We start from the raw sequence: 23,422 nt of genomic DNA on the forward strand, positions 1-23,422 counted from the left end.
GGATGCTGAAGTGCAGGCACTTGTAGCAAAAGTAGCACTGCCAGTTGTCGTTGGAGATTCTTAATCCTCCTTTCCGTTCTTTCAGTCGCTTTACGTATACGTTGACATTCCATGTCCATTATTGTGAAACCCGCGAGACACAACAAAAACACAGCTCCAATCACAGCGTCCTCCATCCTCATTATTTTTCTTTGTTAATGTTGTTGAACGCCACGCACAATTGACATTGCTGTCGACAGGCTTACGTCGCATCCTAGTACACACGGTTGGTGCGAATGCAACCCTTTAAATGGTACTGGGAAATAGTTCACTCAAAATCTTCTTTATTAAATTTAGATGTAGTACAGTACTAATACTTTAGTACTGTACATTTAGTACTGGAAATAAAGCAGTGCGAAAGGCCCTAATATAAGATGTACTTGCAATTAGGGAGCTGAACAAGTATGAAGTATGATGTGTCTACCATCCCTTATATGCATATGAATAAATAAATTGTGTGGTTTGTTGATAAGGTGTGCCTGTCCCTTTTTTTTTTTACTTTTACAGGTATCTGACTGTTTAGTGTTCACTTGCAGGCAAAAAACTCACATTGGAGGAGGAAACCAGTTAATACCTAGAATATCCTGAATAGCATAGTAGACACACTATTGATTTGGCTTGTGACCAGAATATTCTCTTAAGAATTTTTGCACCATTTTCTCCAGAATATATAGAAAACAATATACTTTCTAATTTTGAAAGTATTAAATATTAATACTTTTACTTGTAGTAAACAATGCTACATGCAATTATTTAAATGTTATCCAAGGTTAATTTCTGAAGCTTGTGCACTCGGTCACATAAGTTTGTATTTATTTATTTTTTTCCTATATGAAGGTGGAGAGCTTCATTTCCTTCAAATTGGAGGTGTGTGTGATGATATCGATGACGCCGACATTTTTGTCGACGGCCCCCTGTTTAATAGGGCAGAGCAACTACTGGACGGAGCAAAGCCAACATCAAATCCTTCGAGCCCAGGTATCACAGGTGGGTGACGCATGAAAGCACAATAAACTTTGTGTGTTTTTGTGTCTGTCCGATAAAGCAGGGTATTAGATGGTTTATTTAATTTGCAACTTCAGCTACCTCACATCAACACCTTAAAAGGATAGTTCACCCAAAAATGAAAATTTGATGTTTATCTGCCTACCCACAGGGCATCCAAGATGTAGGTGACTTTTTTTTCTTCACAAGAACACAAACAAAGATTTTCAACTCAAACCTCTGATTCACCGCAATGTCTGAACTGTCCTGAGCACATTCTCAACTGCCAGCACGTGATGTGTATTCTTCTTCTTGCTTCACAGCGGATCAGACTTCTTAGTGCATTCGTTTCTTTGAGGCTGGACGCTGGACCTATCTCTCAAATGGACCATCGCCACTCTATCTACAATCTTAAGAAGTGTCAGTAGTCCATTTGAGAGACAGGTGGCAGTAATGCACTTAAGTCTACGGCAATCTGCCGTAAAGCAAGAAGAAGAAGATGCATCACACGCTGTTTAAGAAATCAGTTGGTCCTGCTAAATTGAATTTTGTGTAATTAAAACAGCGGATGTGAACTTTCTAGGAAATTTTCCTCTCTGTGGTGTTCTTTGTTCATTGTGTCATCTGATGTTGCATTTTCTCTCTGTAAAGCACACTAGCAGTAAAATGGTGGTTTGCTTAGTACCTGTGGAAATGTTCAGTATAGTAAGCTGTGTGTCTTATTGGCAGGAGTTGACCTCCTAGTGGACCAGCCATTGACCGTAGAGACACTTTCTTCTCTGGTGGAACTAACACGTTTTGAAACGCTGACGCCACGCTTCTCGGCAACCGTGCCCCCATGCTGGGTGGAGGTGCAGCAGGAACAGCAGCAAAGGCGGCATCCGCAACACCTTCACCAGCAGCACCACGGCGATGCAGCGCAACACACACGCACCTGGAAACTACAGAGTGACAGGTGTGCATTCACAAACAGCCTACACTCTCCCTTAAACAGCATACACCCACCCTCAAAGTACACATGATCATGTATGTATGAAAACAGTTGTAGTTAATTGAGAAATTAAAATTCCCTTGAATTTGCCTTTTTGCATATAAGAGGTCGTTGTACTCTAAAACATCCTGTAAGTTTCAGAACTCAAAACTTTCTCTTTAGTCTAAAAACAGCTTGTATTGAAGCCAATCTGCCAAATATCTCTCTCTCAGCTCCAGCTGGGACGAGCACGTATTCGAGCTGGTCTTGCCCAAAGCCTGCATGGTTGGACATGTGGACTTCAAATTTGTGCTAAACAGCAGTATTACTAACATCCCACAAATCCAGGTCACACTGCTGAAGAACAAATCACCAGGCCTGGGCAAAGTGAATGGTGAGTCACTCTTAAGCAGAAAAAGATACCGTAGATTCCATAGGCTTGTTTGGTCCGATTTTATTCCCCAAATTAATCTTTTGTTGCGTAAAACTTTGTACTGCAGAGACCGCAGTGGACAGGCAGATTGTTTTCCCCTTGTCTCATGTCTTGCACTCAAATGGAGAGAAGAATGGACAATCTCATCTGCACGATTTCTCAGAGGACATCCAGTTCATGGACATCGAGGAGTCGGCAGGTAATAGTCCTGATGATTCAAGCTATCTTGACCACCTGAAAATGTTCACCTGTTATGCTAACATCTGTCAGCATTTTTTTAATAATAAATCTCCATCTGTCTCAGGCTCCAGGCTGTGTCCGTTTTTGCAGGAGCACAAAGATGATATCTTGTGTGGGCCGGTGTGGTTGTCCGGTGGACTGGATCTGTCTGGACATGCAGGGATGCTCAGTCTTACAAGTCCCAAACTCCTTAAAGGTTTGCCTGAACAGTGTGTCAGTAGATTAACAGTGAAAAACACAGCTATAAACAAGTGCAGAGCTGCATACAGTATTTAACTGGCATGAATATGCAACACAAAAAATACTGATTGTACCTTTTAAATACTATAGGCATTTAGGTGTTAGTAAATGAGATGTAATTATGCACATTAAAACTGATGTCATAGTCCTGAATTCTGTTGTAAATCTCTTATATTTAGAACAAATGAATCCAAATCATTCCCCTTTCTAGGCATGGCAGGGGGAAAGTATCGTTCGTTCTTGGTGCACATTAAAGCAGTGAATGATAAGGGTCTGGATGAGAGCTTGAGGCCGGTGGTGCGGATGCCCTCAGCCAAACCTCACAGTAGTAAAACCCATTCGCTCTCATCACTTCTACAGAGAGCTCAGGCCACAAAGGTACAGTACAAACACTAACTTGAACTGTAAATGACTTTCATGCTTTTTTTAAACCAAAGCGTGAAATCCTTGGTGTTTGTTCAAGCTGTTTCAAAACTCTAATTTCTGCAAGACATTGACATCATTGCTCTTGAGTCCTGGTTTGTGGGTGAGATTCAGCTGTATAACTACTATACAGACCTCTAGTGGCTGTATAGCTGCATTGCTTCATAAAAGAGAGAACTCTTCACTTGGTCTGTGTTCTTCGCACAGAGGTAAAGACCAAATCATAATCAACACGACAGTTCTAATTTTCATAAAATCTCTCTGTTTTTAAGGAAAAGGCCTCCACGTCTAAAGCAGATCCTCAGTCTACCCCTAAAAAGCCTGATAACCTGCGGGGCTGTGACTTGCTCCAGGAAGTGTCTGTCACAATTAGGAGATTTAAGAAAACGTCTGTACCAAAAGAACGGTAGGAGTATATACTATACAGTACCATTCACAAGTCTGAAGTTGGTAAGAATTTTTTTTAAGAATCTTGTCTCTTATGCTCCCCAAAGCTGCATTTGTTTGGTCAAAAATACAGAAAAAACTATAATATTCTGATATATTAAAAATAACTTTTCTATTTTTAAATATTTTAATTTAAATGTAATTTCTGTGAAGGCAACACAAAATTTCCAGCAGCCATTTCCCCAGTCTTCAGTGTCATATTATCCTTCAGAAATCATTCTAATATGCTGATTTGGTGCTCAAGTTTCTTATAATCAATGTTGAATAACCGTAGATCTGCTTAATATTTTTGTGTTGACTGTGATACATTTTTTTCTGGACTTCTTGATGAATAGAAAGTTAAACAGAACAGCATTTGAAAGAAATAATAAAAAAATGTCTGGTCAAATAAAAGTGTCTCTGTTGTCAGTTTTGATCAATTGAATGCAACCTTGTTGAATAAATATGCATTTCCTTACTGACACTCAAGTGTTTGAACGGTAGTGTATGCATGTGTTAGTTTGCACATTAAATAAGCAATTATTACCCTGTTTCAGTGATTCATTTTAAGGAATGCAACGGCCAGTCCATTGTCTGAATGTGCAGTCTGTCGGCTTTTATTTTCCAGAGTGCAACGCTGTGCAATGCTTCAGTTTCCTGAGCTCCATGAAAAGTTGCTAAGACGTTTGTGTAAGCGTGGAGAGGACGTCCAGAGCTCAGAACACTGTCAGAGTCTCATTTTGGACATCCTCTGCTGGCTGGCAGGGGTTTACTCCAACGGACCCTGCAGGTGAGACGTAGCTGCATTTTTAGGCATTCAGTTTTACCTTTTGCCTCTTTTAATGAATTTTATAATCCCTTGTCCTTTAGTTTGAGAGAGGGGAAGGAGGGGCTTTTGACTAAAACTAGGAGACGGCTGACAGACATCATCAAGGCATGTTTCTTTGAGGCTGGACGCAGTGTAGCTCATAAATGCTCTCGCTTTCTTGCACTTTGTATTAGGTGAGTTTGCAGCCTCTCTATTTTCTGATCTTCAGTCTTTTTGTAGTCTCATTGCAGAACTATTGAACTAGACTTTCCCGTTAATGTGCCGATACAGTGCTGTCTTGTTCATTAAGTTTAATGGATAAATGTCTTTCACATTTCAGTACCGGTAAAGGAGACCCCGGTCAGCAGGGTTTTGGCCAGGCTCTGTTTAAAGCTCTTCTGGATAATATGCCTTATTTGCCTGCTGCTGCCACAGGAGGTAATTTTTTTTTTTATAGTTGTAAATGTATAGTGCCTTTTAATATTTATTATAGTGATGAGACTGTTTCATTCCAAAAATGCAATACTTAATATAATTAAGTGTGAAAGGTTAAAATGCTTGTGTTCCTGTCTTTCTTTGTCTTTCAGGATCTGTCTTTTGGTATTTTGTCCTGTTAAATTATGTGAAAGATGAGGACCTGGCCGGCTGCAGTACCTCTTGCGCCTCTCTGCTCACTACTGTCTCTCGGCAGCTGCAGGACCGCCTGACTCCACTTGAGGCACTTTTGCAGACCAGGTCAACTTTATTTATTTGTTACAAAAAGCTTTTTTGGAGCATGTAGAAGTGATCATTTTCAGGAAATGACATTGTTTTGTCACGGTCATCTCTATTCAGATATGGTCTGTATGGGTCTCCATTTGACCCAGTGCTATTTGATTTGGAGGTGAGCGGGTCTTCCTGTAAGAATGCCTTCAGCAGCAGCATTGGGGTCCAGTCGGATGAGATTGACTTGTCTGATATTCTCTCAGGTGTGTCAATGCATTCTTCCCTCAAATGCTTACATTCATCAATATCAAAGTAGGAAAGACAAACATTTAATGGTTTTTGGGTCTAATGTCAGGTAATGGGAAAGTGAACAGCAGTGGGGTGGCAGAGGGCAGTTTTACTGCTCTGACTGGCCTGCTCGAGGTCGAACCCCTGCACTTTACTTGCGTCTCCACCAGTGATGGCACCAGGGTGGAGAGGGATGATGCAAGTATGTTCACCGGTATATATCCCACTTTCCTTTTCCTCTCTTTCACATCTTGTTTGCTTTACAACTAACTGTGTGTCATCATGGACCTCATCTTTTAAAGTGTGGTCACTTGGAGAAACTAGTTTAGCATGAAGCACAGCTCACACATATGTTACTTTCAAACCAAGCAGCCAAGCAAGCAACTCCTGAAATCTGCAAAAACTTTTCCACCGTCATGTGAAACTCGATCTGATTTCTAATTAAATTATTGGATTTTGCATGAAAACCTTTGCTGAGCACCAGTAAATGTAAGCACACCTTTAGTGCTAAAGCCTGTTTCTCTTTACGATCTTCTACAGTGAGCACCTTTGGCGTGACACCCACAGTGACAGGGCTGTCTTCTGGGAACGTTGGTGAAGCATCAACGGCCCTTAGCTCAGCTGCACAGGTGGCCCTGCAGTCTCTGTCTCATGCAATGGTGTCTGCCGAACAACAGCTTCAAGTTCTTCAGGAGAAGCAGCAACAGCTTCTAAAACTCCAGCAGCAGGTCATACATGAATACATTCTTTATTCATTTTAATCTTGATGTGTCACGATTAATTCAGTACTTTATGACTTTATGTAAGTGGTTATCTCATGAAACAGAAGGCGAAGCTGGAGGCCAAACTTCACCAGACCACCTCAGCGGCAGCCAGCGCAGCCTCAGGCGTTGTCAACTCGGTGTCATCCAACCCATCCTCTGCCCCAGGCTTCTTCATCCACCCCTCTGATGTCATCCCGCCCACCCCTAAAACTACACCGCTGTTCATGACGCCTCCTCTCACCCCACCGAATGAGGCAGTGTCTGCGGCTATTAGTGTGGAACTGGCTCAGCTCTTCCCAGGATCTGTGATCGATCCTCCACCTGTGAACCTTTCAGCACAGAATAAAAACGCACAGAAAGCCAAACCAGTACGTTTTGAAAACCTCCTCGTGCTTGTAAATTCATATTGTTTAAATTATTATTATTATTATTATTATTTATCAAATATTCTCCAAAATGGATTTTGTGGCAAATTTGAGCAAAGTAGCAGAGGCTTGTAGGTAATGTAGCATAAATAATGTGTTATTTTCATGTAAGTGGCCGTGTGTTGTTTATTTACTTTCTGAAGTTGAACTTCAGTTCAGCTAATGTGTATGCATGTGTGTGTTGTCATTGCAGAACCCCATAGGAAGTGGCCTGGCATTGGCAATCTCACAGGCCTCTCACTTTCTACAACCTCCACCTCACCAGTCCATAATAATCGAACGAATGCATTCAGGTACTTCACACTTCAGCCCACACATTAGAGCATGGTTCTCAACACCAGAAAACTTCCAAGGGAATTGGAAGTTTGACTTGCTTTTTTTTCATCATATACAAAATCTAGCATGTTTTGGTGTACATCTTTGGATCGTGTGATCTTTGAAGTAAAGACGGAATGTCTTTTCTCTGTAGGTGCAAGACGGTTTGTGACTCTAGATTTCGGCCGAGCGGTGTTGCTGACAGATGCACTGATCCCCACATGTGCTGACTTGGCCTCCCTTTCCATCGATATTTGGACTCTTGGGGAGGAGGTGGACGGGAGGCGACTCGTGGTCGCCACAGATATAAGCACGCACTCGCTGATTCTGCACGACTTGCTACCACCTCCAGTCTGCAGATTTATGAAGGTTTATGCACGTTTATCATATTCTAATGTGTATAGGGCTCATAACAGTTTGTTTTCTATAAGCTTTAATGCAGAAAATATCATTCTAATATTGAGACACCTCTGTCACTCATTCTGTGCCCCTCCTCCAGATCACTGTGATTGGTCGATATGGCAGCACTAATGCCCGGGCTAAAATCCCATTGGGTTTTTATTATGGCCACACCTATATCCTGCCATGGGAAAGTGAACTGAAGCTGATGCATGACCCTCTTAGGGGAGAGAGTGAAGCTGGCAGTCAGCCAGATCTGGATCAACATTTGTCAATGATGGTGGCCCTACAGGAAGACATTCAGTGCAGGTTAGTGAGGCTTTAAAGCTGCCATTGGCATTCATAATTTGGGGTGATCAAGTTTTATTTATTTTTTTTTTTTTCAGGATCATGTTGAATTGAACAAAAGTGACCATAAAGACATTTTTTAATGTTACCCAAAAATTATTTCAATGTTCTTTTTAAACTTTCTATTCACCAAAGAACCCTAAGAATAAGGAATATCATGGCTGCCACAAAAATATAATGCAATTTTTGATGAAAATTCTGAAAATTTCAGCTTTGCCATCACCAGAATTAAATATATTTTTAAACATATTAGAATAGAAAACGCTTTTTAAAGGTTTATTTTAAATTATGCAGCCTTGGCGAACATAAGAGACAATTATTCAAAAAGATTTAAAAATCTTATGCAGATTTTTTTGCACAAATGGTATAGGTGGAATTTATGCTGTATTAAATATATGCTAATCTCTTATAGGTATAATCTGGCCTGTCATCGACTTGAGACACTACTTCAGAACATCGACCTGCCACCTCTTAACAGCGCTAATAATGCACAGTACTTCCTGCGCAAGCCCGATAAAGCCGTTGAGGAGGATTCCCGTGTTTTCTCTGCCTATCAAGACTGCATTCAGCTCCAGCTGCAGCTCAACCTGGCGCACCACGCTGTCCAGAGGTTGCGTGTGTCTCTGGGAGCCACCCGGAAACACCTGCCCGAGAACTATGACCCCAGAGAGTTGGTACAGAACTCTTCTACCGAGCAGCTCAGAACTATCATCAGATACCTGTTGGACACGCTGCTCAGCCTGCTGCACTGCTGTAATGGTGAGGGAGGCAGCCTCACTTTTTTTAAAGTGACATTACGTTTGAAATTACCTTATTCCACTCCTTCAGTTTTAAGGTCAGAATGAATGTTGCCCACTCTCTTGCGCAGGTCACTCTGTGCCCTCAGTGTTGCAGAATACGTTTCATGCCCAGGCGTGTGAAGAGCTCTTTAAGCAGCTGTGCATCAGTGGAACTCCTAAGATCCGTCTGCATGCGGGTCTGCTGCTGGTGCAGCTGTGTGGAGGCGAGAGGTGGTGGGGCCAATTCTTGTCCAATGTCCTGCAGGAGCTTTACAACTCCGAGCAGCTGCTCATCTTCCCTCAGGACAGGTAACATAAACAACACAGAAGTTGGATGACATTATCTGAACCATTCCCAAGGATACTCAGACTTCTTTATCTGTCTTTTTTCCTCAGGGTATTTATGTTGCTGTCCTGTATTGGCCAAAGATCTTTGGGTAACAGTGGGGTTTTGGAGGGTTTGTTGAACCTTTTGGACACCCTGTTATCTCCTCTGCAACAGACTAGCGCATCACAGCACCGCAGGACAGAAGGTGCGTGTTTAAGAATGAGACTTGAGAATGTGCTTTTATGGTTATGTTACAGCTTTGTGTGTGTTTATAGGCGTGTTGGATATCCCCATGATCAGCTGGGTGGTCATGCTGGTCTCTCGACTACTCGACTATGTGGCGAGTGTGGAAGATGAAGCCACCGCAGCTAAGAAACCACTGGGGTCTAAAGACAGAGAAAGATCCTTTACAGGTGAGATTCTTAGGCCTGGACAAGCAGAAAAAACTGGAAAATCCAGTGTATTGTATACACTACTCTAGACAAGGTTTGTGGTTGGTAAGATTTTAAAAATGTTTTTAAAGTCTCTCGTGCTAAAAAAAAAGGATAAAATAATCTTCAATGTCTCATGATCCTTCAGGAATCATTCTGATATGTTTTCATCTGTCACTTCTGATCAGGTTAATGTGTCCTTTCTGAATAAAAATATACATTTCTTAAAATAAAAATCTGACCCCGAATGTTTGAATGGTAGTGTGCACACTGTATAGAGATGTTACTTCACTGGTAATGTGTCTTTGTTTTCCTCTTTCCAATCACACCAGGAAACCAGTGGAGTTTCATAAACAACAGTCTGCAGTCTCATAACCCGAGCAGATCTGCCAAAGGCAGTAACAGCAGTTTAGATCGTCTATATTCACGCAAGATCCGCAAACAGCTAGTCCACCATAAACAGGTAAATGTGTCTCACACAGACATCCTGTTATTTATATATCTGAACTTGAAATCTTTTCCTTTCTACGTATAGTGTGGATGTTGATCAATTCTCCTTTCATTGCAGCAGTTGAATTTATTGAAAGCCAAACAGAAGGCTTTAGTAGAACAAATCGAGAAAGAGAAAATTCAGAGCAACAAAGGCTCCTCCTACAAGCTGCTGGTGGAACAAGCCAAGCTCAAACAAGCCACGTCCAAGGTGAGAATCCAAACTCCTTGTCCCTCAGGGAATGGGTGTGGAACAACATTCGATGATAAAAGTAGCCTTTAAACAGATCGTAACATTATCCCTGTGGTTCTTTTTTTTTGGCAGCACTTTAAAGATCTGATCCGTTTGAGGCGGACAGCCGAATGGCCACGCTCCACCTTGGACTCAGAGGCATCGGTGGCAAAAGAGACCCCTGAGGTGGAGCTCCTGCCCTTCACGCTATCTCACGAGCGCTGCATCTGCGTCGTCCAGAAGCTTGCTCTCTTCCTCCTCTCCATGGACTTTACCTGTCACGCAGACCTGCTACTGTTTGTCTGCAAGGTGCAACTTACTTTTTGACATACAGAGGAAAAAGTGTGCTCCTTTTAAATGCCATTTCATTTTGGTATACTACCACTCTAAGGTTTTAAGATTTGTGAATAATTTTTTCAAAGAGTGCATTTATTTGATCAAAAATACAGTAAAACAACAATACTGTGAAATACTATCATAATTTAAATTAGTTAGAATTAGTTTTTTTTTTTTGGTTTTTTTTTTTTTATACGTTTTGGAAAAAAATATTTTTTATGATGGAAAAAATCAACAGCCATTACTCCAGTCTTCATTGACACATTATGCATTAGAAATCACTTTAATATTCTGATTTGGCGCTCAATAAACTTTTTCTTATTAATATCAATGTTAAAAATGTAAAAAAAAAATAAAAAAAGATTTTGCTGCTGATTTTTATGGAAGCTTGGTTACTTTTTTTTTTTTAGAATTTTATGAGGAACACAAAAAAAACAGCATTTTTTTTTATAGAAACTTATGTCTTTACTGTAATTTTTGGCCAGCTTAATGCATCCTTGTTAAAAAAATGTTTTGTCAATTTCTTAAAAAAACAAACAAAAACAAACAAAAAAATCAGTCTGACTGCAAATTTTTAGACAATACCTATCTTAAATATTCTAAATCTCATCCATTTGCTCAGGTATTGGCCAGAATAGCAAATGCAACACGACCCACAATCCACCTGTGTGAGGTGGTTTCAGAGCAGCAGCTGGAGAGGTTACTGCTGTTACTGGTGGGAACGGACTTTAACCGCACGGACATCTCATGGGGCGGAGCCTGGGCCCAGTACTCTCTCACCTGCATGCTGCAGGACATTCTTGCAGGTGTGTGTGTGTGATTTAGATGTTCTCAGCGGTCTCAGTGGCCCACAGACTGTCATACACATTTTACATGTCCATGTTTTATAATCAGATGTTGTAATCTGTTTGCAGGAGAGCTATTGTCTCCGGTGTGTGTGGATGGGATGGAGGGGGCAGGGGCCGATGAGGCTGGGGCAGCTTCTTCTTCTGTAGTGGTGGATTGTGATGACTCGCTCCCCCAGCCGACCCCCATCCCACTGGTGGAGACCCTCGATGAGCCTCTGGGACCCGATATCATCGCAGGTACACCCGGGACATCCTCTGTGTTCCAAAGTGCGTTGGTAATCCCGTCCGAATAGCACGTCACCTCACATGGACCCTCACTTTTCTTTTGTTTCTGGTGTTTATTTGTTTGTGTTCCTCTCTTAGATGAGCTGCATGTGTATTTATTGTGTTTGCTTTTTTTTATAATATGTAATGGTAGTATAATGCAGTGGACAGGAGGTTGGAACAGTGCAGATTATTTTGACTCTACCTATAGCTGCTGGTCATTTTATTACCTTTTTTTACTTTTTCAAAATGGGTCAACAATCCACTGTTCGGGCGCCCTGTCAGTCTAAGAGGAGTTTGACAGCCGGACGTCCTAAAGAAGGCGGTCTGTGTAGTTGCTTCTCTTGGTACGCTGCTCTTGCAATATTAAAGGTCTTTTCGTTGCCCAAAGGTGCTCCACCACTGTCATCTTTGGAAAAAGATAAAGACATTGACTTTGACTTGCTACAAGACTTGATGGATGTTGATATTGATCCTTTAGATATTGATTTGGAAAAAGATCCACTCGCCGCCAAGGTTTTTAAGGTATGGACCTCGTTCTCTTTATCTTTCCTTTTCTGTCTTTCAGTATTAGGGGTGTAATGGTTAATTTCTCACGATTCTGTGGTCACATTGCTAAAATATGGGCTATATTGATAGCCCATATTAAACTCTTAACCCGTATTTTAACCTCTTGACTTTCTCATACCCATCCGATTCATTTTCTTTTTTAAAAGCTCTTATCACAATTGCTGAAAAATGCAGCACACTTGTGTAAAGTCTTAAAGTACAGCGATTTAGCAACATGGAAAATAACCATAATTACTATTGAAAGTAGACATGCATTATAATTCACACACAACATTTATCCTCATAGTTGCATGGTATAAACATGCATAAAGAACTGTGGGACGTGAACTGTGCAATTAATTGTTTCACCCCTATCTTGCATGCATTATGTAATGAACGAGTAGTTAAAGTTTGGTTGTAATATTTAGAGCTGTTTTACACCAAGCCAATGTTTTAACCACTTTTCCAGTAAAGTTTTTCTCAGAGACGAGTATCTGAGATTGTTTTTGTTTTGTTTTTTGGTTTCTTTTTTATGTCCTCTCTTGCAGCCGATCAGTAGTACCTGGTATGATTACTGGGGTGCTGACTACGGTTCATACAGTTATAACCCCTACACAGGGGGTGTGGGCATACCTGTGTCCAAACCCCCCGCGGCTGCCACCACAGAGAAGCCTGGATCTCAGAACCTCTCAGTATCTGTGTCTCAGGGTGAGAAGTGCCAAAATAAATCGATAAAATAAAAGCTACAATGAAGTCTGAGTGCTAAAGCACCTTAATTGTTATCCCAGCACTGGACGCTCGACTGGAAGTGGGGTTAGAACAGCAGGCGGAACTCATGCTGAAGATGATGGCAACACTGGAGGCAGACGCAATACTGCAGGCGCTCACATCCACATCTCCTTCTGGTACACACACAAAAACATCTGTACAGTTCCCACAGTAAAGGAAAATCTGGAAATATCAAATGTTTTTTTGTTTGTTTTATGTTTAAAATATTATTTCCAACACTGAAAAAGTTATCCATTTATTAAATTAATAAAATCTTGAAGAGTGTATAGTGAGTATACATTTTTCAGTTTCAGACTCCATTCTAAAACATTTCTTTTTGCAGAAATGGATAATTGTGAGCTTTATAAAATCTTATTTTTTTTTTTTAAATTAATTTATTTTCTAGTAATTACTAATAATTGTTAAAGTAAATTTTGCTGGTCCAAAGGTGTGGGAGTCAATTTTTTTTTTTTTTTCTAAACTAATTTGACTTTTTTTTTTTTTTTTTTTTTACTAATATCATCCCTTATGGTCTTTTTTTCCCCTTTTATCTTTCAGTGAGCCAGTCTGCAAATGGGACGGATGACTCTCTTTTGCGTGGATTCCATAGCTCTCCCCCCAGTAGCAGTCTGATGATACAAGCCTCTTCCATCCCCATGTTGAGCACCTGCTTCAACAAACTCTTCTCTTTATTGCAAGTGCATCATGTTCAGGTGCGGGCACAGTCTGGATTTGTCACTTTTTATTTACTGAGTTTGCCCTTAAATCTAAATTCCTGAATAATTTTGTACTCCGAGAAGTTACAGAATCGCACCATCTTATCTCTGTCTGTCTAGTTGGAGTCTTTGCTGCAGCTGTGGTTGACTCTGAGTTTGAGTTCCTGCTCCGGTGGGTCAGAGGAGAGCGGTACAGACATCTTCCTCTTTAACGCCAGCAGAGTGCCCACAATCCCCCTTAACCAAGGTGTGATATTCAGCAACCACTAGAAAACTTAGATCTGAAGATATTAGTGTATTGTTGAGGAGATTGGACTGTTGATATCTACAGGATCTTAAATTGAATAGTTGGTTTTATGTGTTACAACAACCAAGGATACAGCTAGTAACCTGCTGAAATCATTTTCACACTTTAACAAGTGACAACTCACCAGAAGAATTGGACTGAAAAGTGCTCAAATTCAAAAATACCTTGCACATATGTAAAATGTTTAGATACATTTTGCATCATATGAACATAAGTTTTTACTTCCAAACCTGAAGTTTGTTTGGGACATATGTAATGCACTTGAAAACGAATGTGTGAATAGGATTACAGCGTTTAGGATTCATATTAACAGAACTTTCAATATCCGAAATCAGATTATATTTATTATGATTTATAAAAGTGCATGTAAACATGCCTACTGAAGTGAAGCAGTATTTGGAGCATCTCAAATATTCTGATTAGCTGCACACAAAGAACGTAGTGCCACAACAAAAATTAAAAAAGTAAATTAATTGAGAAAAACGCAATATGCAGTGGAAAAAGATAAATATTTTAAAGAAACTTAAAAATATATGTTTAAAAATAAATGCATTAAAAAGTTTATGAAGGAGAGCAATGGTAATAATGAGCAAAAGAAATACAGTTGTGGGTTAGATGGTTCACTTTCTCTCAGTATCTTCAGTGAGGATTTTGTAATGCTTATAATTGACTGTAACTCTTGTCTCTCAGCCTCTATTAGCAGTTTCCTGTCAGTGCTGGCCTGGTACCCCAACACCTCTCTGAGAACATGGTGTCTTGTACTGCACAGTCTCACCCTCATGACTAATATGCCTGCTAGTGGTGAGTATCTGATTGGCCCAGCCTGTCTTTGTTCATCTGGTGTGTTTAGAGGCACTCAGACGTGTGGGTGTTCCCACAGGGAGACCTGCATTTCTGTATGTGGGTTTTCCCGCCAGCTCAGCAGATCCGTGTTGTGTTGCCCCTCCACAACCTGACTATAAAAGCAAACACTGGTGACACACTGTCAGATTAACCCCGCCGATAATGTGTGTGTTGCATCTGCAGCATCCAGCAGTGGGATGGGTGTACAGGAGAGCACAGCCCAGCAGATGGTGTCTGACCCCACACTTGTGCACGTGCTTGTGCGTTTCCTATCTGGAGGGAACCCTCATGGCACCAGCCAGCACAGCTCACAGGTATTGTACTTAACGAAGAGTACGCACATGACTGGTTTCATAATGATGTATTTGGTAAATGGCATGCCTCACTTGTCTTCCTCGCTCTTTTCAGGTCGGCCCCACTGCAACACAAGCCTTGCAGGAATTTTTAACCAGGTTGCAGGTGCACCTGTCCTCCACATGTCCACAGATGTTCAGCGAATTTCTGCTTAAACTGTTGCACATCCTGTCAACGGAGAGGTGGATCATTAATTCACCATTTATGTAATTAAACTGGTGCTTCTTTAACATGTGGTTTTTAAATCAGTTTATTTGTCTTTTTTTTTTATCATCTTATCTGCTTGCAGGGGTCCATTCCACTCTGGTCAGGGTCCATTAGATGCGCAGGTGAAGCTTTTGGAGTTCACCCTGGAACAAAACTTCGAAGTGGTTTCTGTGACCACCATCTTGGCTGTCATTGAATCGGTCACCTTTTTGGTTCACCACTACATCACTTGCTCAGAAAAGGTGGTCTCACGCAGCGGCTCGGACAGTTCTGTGGGTGCTCGTGCCTGTTTCGGGGGCCTGTTCGCCAATATCATTCGCCCTGGCGATGCTAAGGCTGTGTGTGGCGAAACCACAAGAGACCAGCTGATGTTTGACCTCCTAAAGCTGGTCAATGCTTTGGTGATGCTGCCACTGTCAGGTGATCGGGAGTTCAGTGGGAGGCTGCCTCCAGCGGGTGGAGCCACTGACAGCGTGTCGGATGAAGAAAAAGTGTGTGGAAGCAAAGATTGTGGGGCGGCAGGCACAGCTCGGCACCAGGGACCAGCTGCAGGTGTGGCAGACCTGGTTTTGGCCAATCAGCAGATTATGAGTCAGATCTTGTCGGCATTGGGGCAGTGCAACAGCAGTGCAATGGCCATGATAATCGGTACTTCATCATATTTTCATTCAAAAGTTTGTCAGTACGTTTTTTTTTTTTTTTATTATTTTATTTAACAAGGACAAGACTGTAAGAAGACTGTAGTAATGACTGCTGAAAGTTCAGCTTTGTCATAGAAATAAATTACATTTTTAAATGAATTCAAATTTGAAGTCTCTCAATATTACTGTATTTTTGATCAATCAAATACCACTTTTGTGAGAATAAGACTTATCTCAAAACCAAAAATCCTAACCTTTTAATTATATTTGTACCTATTATATTGAATTTCATGCATTTCTTCTTTTGCTGATGTTTTTTTTCTCTCTTTTCAGGTGCTAGTGGGCTCCACCTAACCAAACATGAGAACTTTCATGGTGGGTTGGATGCCATCTCGGTGGGCGATGGCCTCTTCACTATCCTGACTACTTTGAGTAAAAGAGCCACATCTGTCCAGGTCATGCTGCAGCCCATTCTCACTTACATGGCCTGTGGGTATATGGGCCGACAGGTAAGACTCACAGACAAACTGAGAGAACACAAACATGGTCTATTCTAGTATGGCATTAGGTATTTTGGGCTTATAAAAACACATGAACACACATTCAAGTAATTTTCACATTTTAGAGGACAGACATTCAGTATGTAAGGAAGTCATGTAAAACTGTAAACAAGCCATCAATATGCTTTGTCATTGTATCATTTCAATGTTCTGTGTTATTATTACTTTTTTAAACAGGGGTCTCTATCAACATGTCAGCTCTCTGAGCCTTTACTATGGTTTATTTTGAGAGTACTTGACACCAGCGAGGCTTTGAAAGCCTTCCATGACATGGGTATGTCAAAACTAACACTTTCTAAAGAGTTAAAACTCTGTTTGAGCTGGTCTGTATGTCCTGACTCTCTCTTTTTTTTTTTTTTTTTTTGTGTGTGTGTGTGTGTGCATTTAGGTGGCGTGCAGCTCATCTGTAACAACATGGTCACCAGCACACGAGCCATCGTGAACACAGCACGCAGTATGGTGTCCACTATCATGAAGTTCCTAGACTCTGGGCCTGGTAAAGCAGCAGACGGCAGCCTGAAAGCACGAGTGCTTACCTCAGAACCAGACAATGCAGAAGGACTGCACAACTTTGCTCCTCTTGGTACAGCAAACTTGCTTTATTTTGAGTCGTAACCCTGTCTTTTCATAATAACGTCTAAGTATTAAAATTGTATTTATATTCATTGTTGATGCTGTTCCCTTGCAGGCACCATCACCTCTAGTAGTCCCACAGCACAGCCAGCGGAAGTGTTGCTTCAGGCCACACCCCCACATCGACGGGCCCGTTCTGCCGCTTGGTCCTACATATTCCTTCCTGAAGAAGCCTGGTGTGATCTCACCATCCACCTGCCCGCTGCCGTTCTGCTCAAGGAGATTCACATACAGCCGCACCTGGCATCCCTCGCTAGTGAGTGTGAACACACAATGCAATATTATTGGTCCAAAACCCCAGTTGACACAGCAGTATATTATATTTGGCCAATATATGAAGCTTTTTATTCTAGTAAGGACTATGCTAAAAGTTGAAGTATTACTAAATGCTTCTCTTTCTTTCCCAGCATGCCCATCCTCAGTGTCTGTGGAGATCAGCGCAGACGGTGTAAACATGCTTCCCCTGTCATCCCCAGTCATCACTAGTGGTCTCACGTATATTAAATTCCAGCTGGTAAAGGCAGAGGTGGCGTCTGCCGTGTGTTTGAGGTTGCATCGGCCGCGGGACGCCAGCACACTGGGCCTCTCTCAGATTAAACTACTGGGCCTGACTGCTTTCGGAAACACTTCCTCGGCCACTGTAAACAATCCTTTCCTGCCGTCTGAGGACCAGGTCTCCAAAACCAGGTATTGGAAAACATTTTTAACATCTAAAGTAGTTTTATTTCCTGTTTCAAGCCTCAATCTGTTAAAATATCTAAATTTCTTCTCTTTCTTTCTCAGTATTGGCTGGTTACGGTTGCTGCATCATTGCTTGACTCATGTTTCTGATCTGGAGGCCATGATGGCCAGTGCTGCTGCTCCCACAGCAAACCTACTGCAGACCTGCGCCGCCCTCCTTATGTCCCCATACTGTGGCATGCACTCGCCCAACATTGAGGCGGTGCTCGTGAAAATCGGCCTGCAGTCCACACGCATAGGCCTCAAACTCATTGACATCTTGCTGCGCAACTGTGCTGCTTCTGGCACCGATTTGGCCAGTAAGACTATAAAGATTTTAATAAAGATTGTTTCTCATTAATGCTTGACTGCTGTATTTGAATGCCAAGCAGTATTAACCTGATTTGTGTGTTGTGTAAATTCAGAGAGTCTACGTTCAGACTAGTTTCTCCACTTTAATGATCTGCATCATGATTTTGTTGGACTCTCCTTTTAACTGTTTGGTGGTTTTGTTTTTTGTTGTAGATCTGAACAGTCCGCTGCTCTTTGGGAGGTTAAATGGCCTGTCATCAGACTCAACTATAGACATTCTCTACCAGCTGGGCACCACTCAGGACCCCGGTACCAAAGACAGGTCTGTGCCCTTCATCATAACGTAAAATTAAATCCTAATGCTTCCAAATGGAGCTTGTTTTCCCAAAGCATAACTTCTGTTATAACTTGTTAACTTTTGTTAACAGTAACATACACATTTTTGTGTTTCTTGATGTCTTGGGTTATGTTTGTGATTGTGTTGTAGGATCCAGGCTCTGCTACAGTGGGTGTATGATTCGTCCCGGATTGCTGCCCTGAAGCAGAATTCTCCGTCAAGCTCTGTGGGTTCGAGTGCTCCACCCTCACGGGAATATGGTTTGCTAATGCCATCCCCATCACATCTGCACTGCGTGGCCTCCGTCTTATGGCATAGTTATGAGTTGCCCGTTGACTACGACTTGCCCGGACTGCTCAACGGAGAGCTTTTCGAGTGAGTCCGCACTGATAAAATAAACTTTTTTTTTTAGTCTTGCAAGTCTTGTGTACAAGGTACATTTTGGTGCTGTGCACTGGGAAAAGCTGAGAGTACATATTCTGCTTTTCCTTTCCCACACACTTCAATATTTCATTCTCTTTTTAGGTATGAATACATTGTGTACCGATTAGAACAAAGTGAAACAACCTTCACTGTGTACATGGTGCAAATAAAACAGCATCAGCCTTAAACACAAACAGTTCGGAGCATTATTAAATCTTGAAGCTGTTTTTAGGCGACCTGAACTATTAATTCTAGTGGTGCTTGTCTTTTTCTCCTTATCTTGCAGGTTGTTGTACAGCTGGTCCATGTCTTTGCCCTCTAACATTGTTTTAAAGAAGGCTGTGGACAGCTTGCTTTGTTCAATGTGCCATATCCACCCTAGTTACTTTTCTCTGCTCATGTCCTGGATGGGTATAGTGGCGCCCCCTGTTGCCCAGACAAGTGCACAGCGCCGAATGGCAATGACAGACGACGGCAAGAAGCAGCATGACTTAAACAGTGCTGCCTCCCTCACAGATGACTCTAAACATGCTCGGGCACCGGTAACTGTGCCCGTCTCCCTCTCGGAGTGCCAGTTGGTGACCATAGCAGCTGCGTCCCAGTCTCCAGGTGCCATCCAGCAGCTGTTGAACTCTGGTCTGCCTTCCCTGCTTGTTCGCAGCTTAGCCGACCTTTGCTGCAACCTGTTGGTCAGTGCAGACCTTCCCTTGCCTGCTGGATTCTCTGGACAGGCAGAGAGACGGCCGTACTCACACAACCAACCCTTTTCATCCTCGACAAACAAACCGCCACTGTCTCCTGATCTGGCAGCGCCCGTATTGCGGTTTCTAACAGAAGTTGGAAACAGTCACACCATGAAGGACTGGTTGGGTGGGCCAGAAGTGAACCCACTCTGGACAGCACTGTTGTTTCTCCTGTGCCACTGTAGTGCCAGTGGGGCTGCTAATGCCAGTGCAAGCAATGGCAGCAGCAGCAGTATTTTTGGACACGGTGCATCACCCAGCACGTCACATGCCAGCACCGCACCTCACACCTCAGGGGCGTCTTATTCACTGGCATCAACGAGCCGCAGCAGTGGACTCACCACACAGCAAAGGACAGCCATTGAGAATGCAACAGTGGCTTTCTTCCTGCAATGCATTTCCTGCCATCCAAACAACCAGAGGCTCATGGCACAGGTTTGTTGGTGGTGCTTTTTTGAGTGTCGTTTGGTGTTTTTCATAGACCGAGAACTAAGTGTAAATTATATTTTATATATATATATATATATAATTTTTTCTTAAAAATATTTGGAATTATAACTTCTGGCCTTCTACCTTTAATAAAATTATCTTTAGGTCATGACATTTTCATTATTTTAATATTACATTATATTGCTGTTTATTGTTATATATATATATATATATACTTTTATTAAGTTTGAACTAAAATACAGAAAATAAAATTATCATTTTAAAATAAAAATGTTATAATTTCTGTACGGTAATTTCGGTAAAATTATTTCAGCGATTCTAAATTAAATTATTCTCAAAGTTAAAGTAGTTTGTTCTCTAATTAATCAGTGATTTCAAGATTAACGTCAAGAAGTATATATTCATATTATAAGGATGTAAATAATAGTATAATTTCTATATTATGTAGACAAGTCAAATTTATTTGTATAATGCTTTTCACATTGTGGCTTAGTTCATCACTAGAGAGCAAGTTTTACGGCTGGGTGGTATGGCGATTATATAACAGGGATACAAGTGATCGTTTTTTTTCTTTGCTTTGTTTGTAAAGGTGCTGTGTGAGCTGTTTCAGTCAGCTCCTCAGCGAGGAAACGTTCCGGTCTCAGGGAACATCTCTGGATTTATACGTCGACTCTTCCTACAACTCATGCTTGAAGATGAGAAAGTTACTGTCTTCCTTCAGTCTCCCTGTCCGGTAGGTGATCTCACACACACACACACACACACACACAATGTATGCTTTGAAAATCTATCAAAAGCTGAAACTTTGCTGTTCTAAATGGTTATTTTTTATAGAAGTTGTTTTGGTTGGTTAGTCTGTTAAATGATTTATTACTGTTGCTGTAAAGTTCAGAAAAGCCTCTTCACTAACAAGGAAAATTACCCTGACCTTAAATCATCTCAGGGATTTAAACCTGCACTGCCTCTGAGCTGCGGTTCTTTTCATGGCAAATTGTGTTGTTATTGTTGGAGACCACTAGGGGGCACATTTATCCTCAAATCCTTCTTAATCATAAAAATATCTAGTTTAATGGAAAACTACGAGTAATTTGGGAAAATCGCCCTTGCGTTTCTGTCTGGTGCCGCTAGAGGCACAGCAATTACACATTTAACATAATCTAAATGCTGGAGGACATAACCAGCTTACCCCTTATGTGACACATAGAGTTATGCTTCTCCTCCGACTGTCAAACCGGAACGAAGCCAAATCGTAAAGACGCAAGACATCTTTTTTTTAGCCCAAAGAGTAATTCAGCTGGTCGATCCTCCAGTAAATTATGGTGGGACTGTGTGCGTTTTAGGTCAGATTAATCATTTGGCTTTTACAGAGAGTCCCAAAATGCACAGTTTCCGATGCACCTTTAACTCCACCTTCAGTGGAAATGAAGATGTCTAGATCGGCCATGTGGAAAGTGGGAATCTTCAGAGATGCATATATTTTTTATATTATAATTTTTTTTTTTTCTGCAGGACTTGTCAAATGCCATTGCTTTCAAATTTCTTGTTTGCTTTTCCCTATAGCTGTAGTTAAAAAAAACTGATATCATGATCATTATCAATAAACAGTCAAATGACATTTAAAGCCCTATTTGTACAGGATTAGTATTACCTGGTGGCCTCCAGTAATTTGGAATAATTGCGGAGGTTGTCAGTGATCTTAGTCCTGTGTGAATTGGCCATGTCTGTAATTTGTATAGTTAAAATTCCCCCCGCAAATGACCTACCATATATTAAAAACACAGAGTTGTGAGAAAAGAGAAAATATGGATTCTTTGTTCACAATAAAGCGAAATAGAGATTACTCACAAGATTGGTTGCAGAAGTGATCAGTTATCTAGTGGAATTATCTAGTTTGCGTGATTCAGCGCGGATGAATCTAATGTTTTGAAGAGTATGTGTGGCAGTCAGTCACCACACACCGGTCTGGATATTTACAGTACTTCGCAATCACAGATTCTAGCCTACATCATATTAAATATAACCCAAATAAGAATTTTCACCATATATCGCCATCTGAACAAGTAACTGACGTACTGAGGGAAAAAAAGCATGACCATAAATCTTGCTACCAATAGTGATTTGATTTAAATACCAATCAAATATTTTAAAAAATCACTTTGAAAAGGGAAAGCAATAACTGCCATTGCATGCTTTGCCTTTGCTGCACTTTATTTGTACCATTTTGTTTTATTGGTTTATTTATTAGAATTTGAAAGATAATAACAATATTGTGATCTCTGATTTTAGTTCTTGAAAACGAAAAAAGGAGTGCTTGAAAAGTCCTGGAATTTCATTTAGCAGTTTTTGTACGAACCCTGTGGAATATGTTTTTGGGCAATAAGATAAGTCATTAGTCACGAAGCTGAGAAATGCGAGAATGCAAAAGAATTGTGTAGGTCCATTTTAATGAGAAATTGAAGCTCTAATAACTCAAGACCATCTGTTTTTGTGTTTCTCTCTTTCTCTGCTTTAGCTGTATAAAGGGCGCATTAATGCCACCAGTCATGTGATCCAGCACCCCATGTACGGCGCAGGGCACAAGTTTCGCAAACTGCATCTGCCCATCTCAACCACACTGTCTGAAGTATTGGACCGTGTCTCAGGTATGAAGACCATGTAATACACTACCGCTCTAGCGTTTGTGGTCAGTAAGATTAAAGTATTTTAAAAGTAATGTATACTTTTATTCAGTGAAGAGGCATTAAGTGGATCAAGAATGTCAGTAGACGTTTATTTTGTAAAATTCCTATTTCAAATAATGCTGTTCATTAAACATTGATTATAATAAGAAATGTTTCTTGAGCACTAACTCAGCACCATATGCTGTTTTCACAACATTTTTGAACAAATAAATGCAGGCTTGGTGAGCAACTTTCAAATATATATTCCAAAATCTTACTTTGGAATGATGTGTATGTTGATGATAAAAAATAATATTTTTGCTCTTGATTTGTTTCTTTAATCTTATTTAGTGAATGTTAATTGCAGCTACATAACGGAATACAGATGTTTACTTATTGGAAAAAAAAGTAGCTAAATTAGTACAAGTAATTGTGCAAATTCCACTGGTATTGGTTTCAAAATTTTATGTGCAACTATGCAAAGCTGTCTACAAAATCAAACACATTTGATTGTGTATAGTTAACACCAGTTTAGCAAAAATACTAGAAACAGCATTTCCAGCAGTCTTATATTAAATGCACCATGTGGCAGTCTATCAGATAAATTAGGTCCAGCTTTTGCCGTATCTTCAGACTTTCAAGGTCTGATGAACGAAGCATGTAGGGCTGGGTCTGTCATGTGGCA

General features: G+C 40.9%; 1 protein-coding gene across 8 annotated transcripts in view; it reads left to right on the forward strand.

The window, feature by feature from the left end:
- The window catches only part of LOC132111491 (baculoviral IAP repeat-containing protein 6-like), an 81,470-nt gene that overhangs the window by 15,592 nt on the left and 42,456 nt on the right, over positions 1 to 23,422 (forward strand). For 2 of the 8 annotated variants that reach the window (XM_059518844.1, XM_059518846.1), the window contains exons 11-57: positions 877 to 1,026; positions 1,753 to 1,978; positions 2,227 to 2,387; positions 2,494 to 2,625; positions 2,731 to 2,862; positions 3,118 to 3,284; positions 3,602 to 3,735; positions 4,384 to 4,545; positions 4,626 to 4,757; positions 4,904 to 5,001; positions 5,151 to 5,298; positions 5,398 to 5,531; positions 5,624 to 5,770; positions 6,097 to 6,284; positions 6,383 to 6,688; positions 6,939 to 7,038; positions 7,215 to 7,429; positions 7,560 to 7,768; positions 8,220 to 8,566; positions 8,676 to 8,895; positions 8,983 to 9,119; positions 9,190 to 9,327; positions 9,678 to 9,808; positions 9,914 to 10,045; positions 10,160 to 10,375; positions 11,025 to 11,208; positions 11,317 to 11,517; positions 11,906 to 12,039; positions 12,612 to 12,771; positions 12,852 to 12,968; positions 13,390 to 13,544; positions 13,668 to 13,794; positions 14,545 to 14,655; positions 14,881 to 15,011; positions 15,106 to 15,233; positions 15,341 to 15,906; positions 16,233 to 16,408; positions 16,637 to 16,733; positions 16,848 to 17,042; positions 17,148 to 17,348; positions 17,500 to 17,779; positions 17,876 to 18,132; positions 18,338 to 18,446; positions 18,612 to 18,836; positions 19,171 to 20,062; positions 20,667 to 20,810; positions 22,590 to 22,719. In XM_059518844.1, the coding sequence (XP_059374827.1) occupies positions 877 to 1,026; positions 1,753 to 1,978; positions 2,227 to 2,387; positions 2,494 to 2,625; positions 2,731 to 2,862; positions 3,118 to 3,284; positions 3,602 to 3,735; positions 4,384 to 4,545; positions 4,626 to 4,757; positions 4,904 to 5,001; positions 5,151 to 5,298; positions 5,398 to 5,531; positions 5,624 to 5,770; positions 6,097 to 6,284; positions 6,383 to 6,688; positions 6,939 to 7,038; positions 7,215 to 7,429; positions 7,560 to 7,768; positions 8,220 to 8,566; positions 8,676 to 8,895; positions 8,983 to 9,119; positions 9,190 to 9,327; positions 9,678 to 9,808; positions 9,914 to 10,045; positions 10,160 to 10,375; positions 11,025 to 11,208; positions 11,317 to 11,517; positions 11,906 to 12,039; positions 12,612 to 12,771; positions 12,852 to 12,968; positions 13,390 to 13,544; positions 13,668 to 13,794; positions 14,545 to 14,655; positions 14,881 to 15,011; positions 15,106 to 15,233; positions 15,341 to 15,906; positions 16,233 to 16,408; positions 16,637 to 16,733; positions 16,848 to 17,042; positions 17,148 to 17,348; positions 17,500 to 17,779; positions 17,876 to 18,132; positions 18,338 to 18,446; positions 18,612 to 18,836; positions 19,171 to 20,062; positions 20,667 to 20,810; positions 22,590 to 22,719 (8,982 nt within the window). The remainder of the gene's footprint in view (positions 1 to 876; positions 1,027 to 1,752; positions 1,979 to 2,226; positions 2,388 to 2,493; positions 2,626 to 2,730; positions 2,863 to 3,117; positions 3,285 to 3,601; positions 3,736 to 4,383; positions 4,546 to 4,625; positions 4,758 to 4,903; positions 5,002 to 5,150; positions 5,299 to 5,397; positions 5,532 to 5,623; positions 5,771 to 6,096; positions 6,285 to 6,382; positions 6,689 to 6,938; positions 7,039 to 7,214; positions 7,430 to 7,559; positions 7,769 to 8,219; positions 8,567 to 8,675; positions 8,896 to 8,982; positions 9,120 to 9,189; positions 9,328 to 9,677; positions 9,809 to 9,913; positions 10,046 to 10,159; positions 10,376 to 11,024; positions 11,209 to 11,316; positions 11,518 to 11,905; positions 12,040 to 12,611; positions 12,772 to 12,851; positions 12,969 to 13,389; positions 13,545 to 13,667; positions 13,795 to 14,544; positions 14,656 to 14,880; positions 15,012 to 15,105; positions 15,234 to 15,340; positions 15,907 to 16,232; positions 16,409 to 16,636; positions 16,734 to 16,847; positions 17,043 to 17,147; positions 17,349 to 17,499; positions 17,780 to 17,875; positions 18,133 to 18,337; positions 18,447 to 18,611; positions 18,837 to 19,170; positions 20,063 to 20,666; positions 20,811 to 22,589; positions 22,720 to 23,422) is intronic. The other 6 variants (XM_059518851.1, XM_059518849.1, XM_059518845.1 and 3 more) reach the window with 6 other exon arrangements.

Source organism: Carassius carassius, chromosome 31 (assembly GCF_963082965.1).
Source record: "Carassius carassius chromosome 31, fCarCar2.1, whole genome shotgun sequence".
Classification (NCBI taxonomy): Eukaryota; Metazoa; Chordata; class Actinopteri; order Cypriniformes; family Cyprinidae; genus Carassius; species Carassius carassius.